The 10,406-nt window shown below is 30.1% G+C and overlaps 1 protein-coding gene across 1 annotated transcript; it reads left to right on the top strand.

Annotated features, from left to right (window-relative positions):
• The first annotated feature begins 4,564 nt into the window (after window positions 1–4,564).
• Window positions 4,565–5,047, top strand: LOC114747848 (toll/interleukin-1 receptor-like protein). Its single transcript, XM_028936192.1, has one exon. The coding sequence runs from the start codon at window positions 4,565–4,567 to the stop codon at window positions 5,045–5,047; it is 483 nt and encodes a 160-aa protein (XP_028792025.1).
• Window positions 5,048–10,406: the final 5,359 nt, after the last annotated feature.

The raw sequence follows: 10,406 nt of genomic DNA, 5'->3' as shown, positions 1-10,406 counted from the left end.
AGCAGATTTTAACAATATTGCATTTTCATAACTAACGTTTTAAGACATGGAAATTTCAGGGACCAAAACTATAAGTTAGAAATTTGAGGGATCAAAATTAAAATGGGTCAAAATTTGAAGGATAAAAAATTATATAACCCTAAATTTAATATCAATGTTTAAAATCTTCAAGTTATCTGATTCTCTCCCCTCTTAAGCACAAGATATAGTTAATTAAATTTATTTGATTTTAAATATAAAATCTTGACTTTTCCTCTCATTTAATATTTTTTTTTCCAAATCACTCTTATTTTTTCACAATTTTTCTCACTCTTTACCTGTCACATTAAATACTCAAGAAGAGTATTTAAGAAAATCACACGTTTTCACACAATGATAAAAACAGTCAATATACACCAATTTTTCTATTATCATCAACACATGTAAAATTAAATAAATTTCATTATTTTGAAAGTTTGATTAATTTTATACATAAACTAATACATATTCCATCGTCATAACTGGTATCGATTTATGTAACCCTCGGGATAAGTCAATGATAATTTAGTTTAAATCGAATTTAAATGTTAAATGCTAAAAAAAACATTATCTGACATTAAAAAGACCCAAACAACCTACTGTAAGGTAACAAATACTAGCATTGTTTGATACTATCTCCTGTGGTCATTAATATATATCACCTAAATAACTAATTTGCAAATATTAAAATAAATTAATTAAGTTAGTTAATTATAAAATTTGGAAACAAAATAAATTAAAGTTGTATATCTAGAACAAAGTTGAAACAACCATTTCGTCTAGTTTTATGGAGCTGCTTTGGGTGCTCATTTTAGAATCAGCATCCAAAATTCATCCTATCGAATTATATCCAAATAATATATTTTAAATTATTTTTTTATTAAGTGATGATAATATCACGGAAAAAGTGATGGTAAAAGATTATTTTTATTTGAACTATCTATCATTAAAAAAAATATTTTAAAAAATGAAAATATAAAATATTTAATTAAACCATTCAGATTATATCTAGATGGTCTCTAAATGGGTGAGCACTCACTCAAGCGGGTTCCAGTTTTTATAGGTAAAATCTTATTTTCCATCTACCTTTCCTCCAATATGCTCTTCTGTTTTATTTATAAGCTGAGAGGTTTTTCTTAAAATTCTATTTATAAATCACTTTATTAAATTTTTATGATGAATATACTATTTTATCTTTCATTGATTATTATAGTATAGACAATTATTCTTTTGAAAGATGTATATAGTAAATATGGGTAAAGTGAAAAGTTGTTATATTTTAATAAAAGGCTAATGCAATTTAAATTTTTTTATCTGTATAAAATATATTAAAAATATCTTATAATAAGATTAGAGAAGTGTATGGTAATTATTAAATTTAGACGTCTAATATCTCTGTCCATAAGAAATGGTCCCTTTTTACGGGGGAAAAAGAGAAGGTAGCTGGCAGCTACGTGAGGAGAACGCGGCATCGGTTTCATCAAATTATACTTTGTCTCTATAACATCAGACATGCTACTACTATATATTTGACAAATTAAAAAAGAAGAAAAAGAAATATCCTCTGATTTTAAAATATAAAACCTATTGTGTTAGTACTATCTTCGGCCTTAATTATAAAGTTAGTTGACTAATTTGAGAAGATTAAGAAAATAAGTTAAGTTAGTTATTTGTAATAAATAAACATTGTTTCCTAAAATATTCTTGTTAGTTAAGTGTATTGACTAGAACTATCATTATAGAAGGACTTTCTTGAAAAAAAATATATAAATATGAGAGACAAAGTGGATTTGGATCTTATATCTATGACTAAAATAAAAGTCAAATGAGGTCTTATATTAAAGAACGGAAATAGTATAATTTACACTACAAAATGAGTCTTATATTTAGAACCACAGAAGTATACTTTATGTCTCCATGATGGTTGACACCAATGGCCGCGATCTTCTTCGTTGGTAGAAGATTTCGGCGGATCCGTTCAGATTATCATATAAAATTCATATAATGCATGTTGAAGATGGACTAACACAATCACAACTGGCGACAAATGTTTTAAATACTACCCTCAGTTCTAAACACAAAGTCTCATATCAGTTGTTAGTCAGGTCTTGAATGAGACCTTATAATTTTATAATTTTCTTAAGATATAATCTTTCACTTGAATAGTTATGAATGAGTTTTCTAACTCATATGTTAGTATGCGTCAAACATGTGTAACACAATCAAAACTGTATTGGCAATCATAGCTTTTGGTCCAATCCTAACATGAAGGCATCTAAAATTTAATTCTATACTTATATTTCATCCCCTATATATCTCCTACGATAATCTTTCACTTTAATATGATCAATACTACCTTCTAATTCACAAGAATTAAAAAATTGTAGTTAACTTATTAATTCGTTTCAAATTAAAATTTTTCTTCCAACTCCCCCATGTTAAATAAGGATGCGAAGAGAGAGAAAAAAATACAAGGAGTTATATTTTGAGCATTAATTATAAAGATAAAATTAAAAATAAGATTAATTACCCTTCAAGTAACTTATATTTTGAATCAAGCCTTCTTTTAAAAACGTTATATTATAGGCCAAGGGAGTATTTTTTATCTTATAAATTGTGTATATGTGAGTATTGTTATTTAGTACACATCAAACATCTGCACACTATAAATTATTGAAGACTCGTTGGCAAAGGAAAAATAGAGAGACTCACATGAACAAGCGTTGTATCCACCACACACACACACACACAAAAGAGGTCCTTTTATCTCTTAAAACCAAGTTATTAATGAATAAATAAACCTTTAATGGGTGAAATCAAATGAATTAAGCTATTCAATTAATTAGGTTAGCCGAATTTTTTCCCCCAAAAAATAAGTGTAGCCGAACAATTAATTATTAAAACTTCAAGGTTTTCAAACTATAATTTCAACTCATCAGGCCAAACGAAAACCATAATTTCAAACTTATGGGCCACTTTTCTCCCTTAAATGCGTTGTATGTATAATTTTTTTAAATGCCAGAATTGAATTTTGATTTAAAAGTGAGATAATCATCATATTATCTCTTTACTCATCCGGATAATGAACCAATGAAGAACTTATTAAGAAAATAAATTGGTATTGGACCAATTTTAAATTGATGCAGCTCATCAAGTCATAGCTCTACATCATCACGCTATGTAGACCGCCTTATAATTTGTTGCGTAAAATCAACAATCAGATATTAAATATTTTTTCCAGCGAGATATAAATATTATTGATTGCCTCTCTCTTGTTTCAAAGAAATAATTACATTTCCTCACTTATAAGAGGAACTGTTTTTTCCCCTCTTGATGGAAACTATAGTGCCTCCAGCACTGCTTTCTCTTTAACATCCATTTTAGGAAGCCCAACAAGTTATTGTTAATTACTTGTTTTTAAAAAATCTCCTTTCTAGGAATAATAAATATATACTTGTAAATATGTAGTTGAGAATTTTAAAATATTGTGAAACAACAAAGGACAAAAATGCAAAAAAGAAAAAAAAACCTCAATGTTTCACATAATTCATAGACTTTGGTCGAGAGACAACAAAATTATACGAATTGGCCTTTCAATTATACTCTCTCTCATCTTTAATATAGAACCTAATTGTTATGTTAATTTTGGTTTCCAAATATAAGCTATTTTTATATATTTATTAATTTTTTTAAATTATCTTTATGGATATCTCTCAACCATAATCAAGTAAGTGAGAGATAAAAGATATTAAGAATAATGATTATGGTATTTTAAGAAAAACATTTTATATTTCTTATAATTAACTAACCTTACCTAACTTTCTTAATCTAATCAAATTAGTTAAATAGGTCTTATATTAAGAACCGGAAGAGTATTATGTATCATGCGCTTACTAATATACCGACATTACATTCATATTTAATTTGGCTGCAAATTAATATATTTGAACGCATATGTTCAATAGGGCCAAAAAAACGTGTATCAAATAAACTATGTGCAAGTAATAATATTTTATATTTCCACCAATAAGCTGTTTAGTCGAGATGGTAAGTAGTGTGACCCCCATAAGAAGAAGAACGCAAATTCAAATTCTGGAAAGCATACTTAGCTTGTTGGGAAAATTTTAACTTTAATATTCCCGATCCGACAGAAATTACTTTTAATTAGTTTAAAATAACTTGAGGGTACTTTGACTTATACAACAACAAAAATTATTATATTTCCAACCTAAAGAGATGACAGAACAGTAAAAAAGAATAAGAACTGACTAAAATATATAGACGTGGTTGAAGAAGAGGATATTTGTAGCTAGCAAGCCAATTCAACATAACGAAAAGCAGATATTCAAAGGCTTCTCTCATGCTCAACTCAACTTGGAAAATGGTGGGTATCTTCCCTAATATGACTTTTTCATCATTTTCCCTCGGTTTCAACCCTCAAAATTCATATATAAATATAACGTTGCATAACCATCCTTGTTCACAAAACTACAAACAGAAACCAAACCTGATTCAGTAGTAGGCAGACACACTCTTCTGTTTGAAGATGGGATTGCATGCAAAAATTTGGCACAACGTTGCAGGGCCTGGATACGACGTGTTCATAAACCACCGTACGGTTGATACGAGACATACTGTGGTTCGCTTGCTGTACGACCATCTGACGCACCAAGGATGCAAGCCATTCTTGGACGCAGAAACTCTGAAACCTGGAGATAGGTTGTTGGACACAATTGATAAAGCTATACGAGGATGTAAGGTTGGGGTTGCTGTCTTTTCACCTCGCTATTGCGAATCTTATTTCTGTCTTCATGAGCTCTCACTTCTCGTGGGATCAAAGAAACGAATCGTTCCCATTTTCTATGATGTGAAGCCATTGCAGCTTCGTGTTGAGGACAGTGCAATTTTGAGTTGTTCGCAAAAAGATCTCAAGAGGTTTAATTTGGCAATTGAAGAAGCTAAGTCCATTGTGGGGCTGCCTTTCGACTCCTCCAAAGAGTATATTATATCTACTTTCTGTCTCTTTTAGTTTTAGTTTTAGTGATGTCTCTTTAATTTCCCGTCCAATTATCAATCACTTTCAATCTTGAAGCTGGGGCTCATGAATTTCTATGAAGTTTTCCTTTTTTTAATGCTTTCACCATTTCATGATTTTTTTATATAAATATAAAATCTTCACTCTCTTCCTTAAAAGGGAAAATTTTAGGAATTCGTGGATTCTCAACTTCACTCTCAAAGGCGATTATGTGTTGTTGTGAGTTTCACATTAAGGAGCCTCACAAATGCTGTGTAATTTATAAGTTCAAGGGACTCTCCCTCCTAATATGCTAACTTTTTTAGGATTGTGCTTTCTTTTTGGGCTTATGCTCATTACACAAATCACATCCCATAAATCATCTATATATCAAACTAACAAAAGACACAAACAAAACACACACATTGGTTGGATGATTGTTTTGTATAGAAGTCGGTCACTTAAGAATCAACATTTTAAATAATTTGAAAACAACAACCATTCATATAAAAAAAAAAGAAAAAAGAGGAAAATTTGGTAAAATAAAATCCTGTTTGAAAATTCAATTGGCTAAAAAGACCTAAATTTGAGCAAATACAACTATAATCCATGTGTGTAACATATCTTCTGCTGTGTATAAATAACTTCTGTATTGATTGTTGCACATCATTTATGATATGTTGTACTCACAGATTATAATTGCATTTGCTCAAATTAGGTTTTTTTTAGCCAATTAAATTTTCAAATAGAGATTTTTAACCAAATTTTCCTATGAACAAATGAGAAGTGAACGTTACAGTATGGACATGAAACTTCGTTGTACCATATTTTGAAGTTTGACAATTAATGTGATGGGGTTGATTTATTTCAGTGACTGGTCGGAGCTGGTACGTGAAGCTTCTAATGCGGCAATGATGAGCAAACTGCATGAAGAAATGAGTGCATGAGTACTTAATCAAGAAATTTGGTCACCATGTGCCAATGCTTCTATTTGTGTACTCTCCTATAAGTTTAATTACCATCAGTTCAGTTTGGCTTGATTAGAAGCTTTCACTAACAATTAATGTCGGGTCAAAGCTAATAATTAACTAGATTGCTGCTAGTTCAGGGCTTTGTCCTTTAGGCTTTAAGCCATCAATGGGTGTAATATTTCAATTCCTTGCGAGTATGTTTTCTCATCAAGTGTTCATTAAGTAATATTGTACGCCACAATGGTAACTAAATGCTGTAGAAGAAGAGCGTGCATTTGTTGCCTACGTGCTTGTTTGTTGTTAGGTCAATTGGGCACATCTATATATCTACGTATATGCACAAACTAACAATGAGATATGATCAAACTGGTAATACTAAAAATAATGGTGATGTTTTAAGAATTTTAATATAATTGTCAGAAATTTGAAATTAGTTACTCCCTCTATTTTTTAATATAAGAGCTAGTAAAGTGCTGAATTAAGCTTCAAAATATAAGACCCCAATGTGTTTTGTCTTTTATATTTATCTTTTTGTTTTTTTCTAAATCAATCTACCTTATGGCTAACTTATAAATTAATATGGTATTAGACAATGATGAATTAGGTATAGAAAGACAATGATGAATTGTAACCTTGGAGCTTATTTATTAAATTTCATGTTACTAAAGATTTATACGTGCGTTGTTTTGCGTTTGCCTTTTTTTTTTCCCTTTTGTTTATTCACTTGAAAGACGACCAATTTAAAAGAAATCTAATACTCCTCCGGTCTTTAATATATGACCTATTTAACTAATTTAATTAGATTAAGAAAGTTAGGTAAGTTAGTTAACTATAATAAATATGACATGTTTTTCTTAAAATACCTTAATCATCTTCATTATATCTTCCTTCCCTCTCATACTTTTATAGTTGAGAAAATATCAATCAGGCTGATTTAGAAAAAATTGATATATATAAAAAATAGGTCTTATATTTAGAACCAAAATCAACTCTATAATTAGGTCCTATATTAAGGATCGGGGGAGTATTCGAATCACTTGTAGTATATTTAATTAATGCTTATTTTTTAATTTTACCATTATAATTGTCATTGGAAAGAGAGAAAGAAGGGGGGATATGTAAATAATTTGTAAATTTGTAAATGTAGAAAGAGATAACAAATTTTAATAAGGACACGATTGGAAATTTTTTTGAATTTAATGCATTGCTTGATATGTGAGAATTTGTGACAAGTGACTTGTATTAAGAATTAAAGTGATATTATAGTTTATACCACTATGCTCCTATACATAAATCACTCATAGTAGAAAAGTTTTTTCTTAAATATAAGTCACTTATAGAATAATTAATGATATTTTTCAATTTTACCTCTATTGAATACAATAAGGAAAACGAGTAAGAGAAAATTTACAACATGTTTTTTTTTTTCAACACTCTTACTTTAATAAGGGCAAACGTGAAAAATTTTATTAATTTAATGTATTTGTTGATATAAAAAATAGGGCACAAATGACTTATATATAAAAACAAAGGGGTGTATGCGTACCTGAATGTTTGTGTGAGTGTAAAACTAAATACATACAAGCTCCCATTGTAAATAATCCAAGACATGAATAATATGTATTTAGACTTTGGGGAATAGTATAATGTGACATATATTTTATAGATGGCTAACTGGATAGATACGTTTTCATTACATTACTAGAAAAAAAATCACGAATTCAATAAAGAAAAAAAGTGATGAAAACATTAACATATTAATATATTGATGCAAGCCGTAGAAATGTGTGCCATTTATAAATTATACATGATCATCTTGAGTTCTATAAATACAAAAAAAAGAGCGTCCTAGTTTAATTTAACATCAATGGGAGGCAAGATTATAACTTACTATATAAAATTTTGCACATATTTTAATCCAAACTTCATCAAATTTGATCATTCCTTTTCAATTTCTCAATAATTTCATGTTTTATTAATCCTCATTAATATAGATCTTATATTGCAAAAAATATATACACATACTCATTACTTAGAAAGTTAATAGATAAATCTTGATTATTTGAATAGACAAAAAACTTATATAGAATAATTAAAACAAATTAAAATTATATAAATAATAGTTAAAAATTAAAAAAATCGGGCCAAACTAGACTGGACTAACTGGTTTGAGGGGCCAATCTCTAATCCAATCTAGCTCGATGAGACTAGTTCGATCCAATTTGGTCCAATCTTGTTTGGGGCCAATTTTTTTTAGACCAAACTGAACCAGGTTTGCTTCAGTTGGATTGGACCATACCGGGTCACTAGGTTTTTGCATTACACATGATGTGCAAATGAATAGTCCATCCCATGCCGTAATGGCTTAACGTTGAAAAGTATGTGGAGACTGTAAATGTGAAATGTCATTAATACCGTACGCCCACGTAAGGATGGACTAGTTAGGGGTGGTTTTCCTAAACCCCGCTACATTGCACGTGGATTTGGAAATCAGATATATTATAAATACTTGCTTCATGTCTTCATAAAAAAGATTCAAGATATTGTAATAATAACAACAAATACTCATGACCCACAACCGTAACGATTGACCCCTTCAATTTTGCTTGTGTTTCTTTCCAATGCAGCAAAATCATTAAGCCCTAGCCTCCTGCACGTCGTCTTCCTCGGAAAGCTCTTCTTCCTCTGCACTGCTCTTTTCTGCAGCAGTCCTATTAACCAAGAAGGACTGAGAGCCGCAAGCTCACATCCACAAAGCCATTACTGTATTTAGTTTTCACATTTGGAGCCAAATCTTTCATCACACATTCACTACAGAAATGTCATTGCCTTTGGCAATATCTACGGCTCTGGGAATAATAATGTTGTTTTTATTTTTCTTGTTCTGACTTGTCTTCTACTTCCGTACAAGTTAGTTTAATTTCCGCAAGCCCTCCTAATAACTTGGTTTTGTCTGTGTTTCCTAGTTTCAATCTTGCATGTTCTTTACTAATTTATGCCCAGAGACCATATACGCATTCTTCAAAAGGGACGTGTAGAAGAGAATATATATGGTTGTTTGCGTATACACAATATTTACGTTCATTTACTCTTTTCTTTCTCCCTCTTCTTTGTACAATTTAATATAGAACCAGGCTAGCCAATATAATCTCTGTTATTTTAGAAATGTTAATCAGTAACCAGAGCGCGTGCACACACAGATATAATATATATATATATATATATATATTTGTATATGAAATATAACATATAAAACGTATAAAAAGCTTTACATTATACGTAAATTAAATTATGATAGTAATAGAACTATGACTTGATAATTGGTAGGGTGTGCATGAGGCTCCCATGCCCAATACACCCGCCTGAGCCTGCAAGAAAAGTGCCTAACCCAGCCCAATAAAAAGCTGTCCAAGCAAAAATAGACATCTTCGGGCCGGGCTGATTCACAGGTAGGGCAGGGCAGGGTCGCGGGTAGGGTATGCTGCCCTGCCCATTTGGCCATGCTTGAAAAAATATATAATTATATATATAAGATAATATTATTTTAAACAATTGTCTCTTTTATTTTGGCTAAAAAAAATAGTAAAATTAGAAAAAAACGAAAGGAACATAAAAATTATAATTATATAAAAGAGCTAAATATCAAAATATAAGATTCAATATGCTAAATTATTCCAAGTCAAATTTCCTTCTTTTTCTCTTACATCCAAATTTTTAAAACCAAAAAAAATAAAAATAAAACCACCTTTCAAATTTTGTACTTTCACATGATTATAAGAATACACCAACTATATGAATAAAATAAGGAATTGAACTACTGATTTAGCTTAATTATTAAATGTTCTAATTATTAATATATTTTTTTACCTGCCATAAGAAATCAAAAGCTGAAAAACAAGACTACATAGGCCTATATATATATATATATATATATGAGTGATAGACTCATTTGTGATAATTTTTTTCCTCTCACTTGTCTCAAGACATGATAATTGAATTTTTTTCTACATATGATATAGGGCATGGTGTCATTACGCTGGGCAGAAAAGCCCGCCCTGCCTAGCCCTGTCCAAAATGGTTAGGACTTTTACTAGACATGGCTGGTTTTGCAACTCGCTCATCTTTCGAGCCGGGCATCGGGCAAAAGGCTTGCCCTGTCCAGCCCTACCCATGTGCAACCCTAATTGGGAGGACCAAATTGAAAATTAAATATGAAGCGAGGGCTAAAATTTATTTTAGAAGCTTTTACGGGCATTGAATAAAAAAAACCGTTCAGAATCACAAGTAAAATTGTTTTGGTTAAAACATATTTTTAGCTTTTTGACTTTACACAAGGTTTTATTTTAATCTCTTAACTTTAAAAAATATATTTTTAGTCCTTTTAACTCTAAAACGATTAGCAA

This window comes from Neltuma alba, unplaced genomic scaffold (assembly GCF_004799145.2).
Source record: "Neltuma alba isolate B1F8T4 unplaced genomic scaffold, ASM479914v2 tig00005495_pilon, whole genome shotgun sequence".
NCBI lineage: Eukaryota > Viridiplantae > Streptophyta > Magnoliopsida > Fabales > Fabaceae > Neltuma > Neltuma alba.
This window is presented reverse-complemented; position numbering and strand designations above follow the sequence as displayed.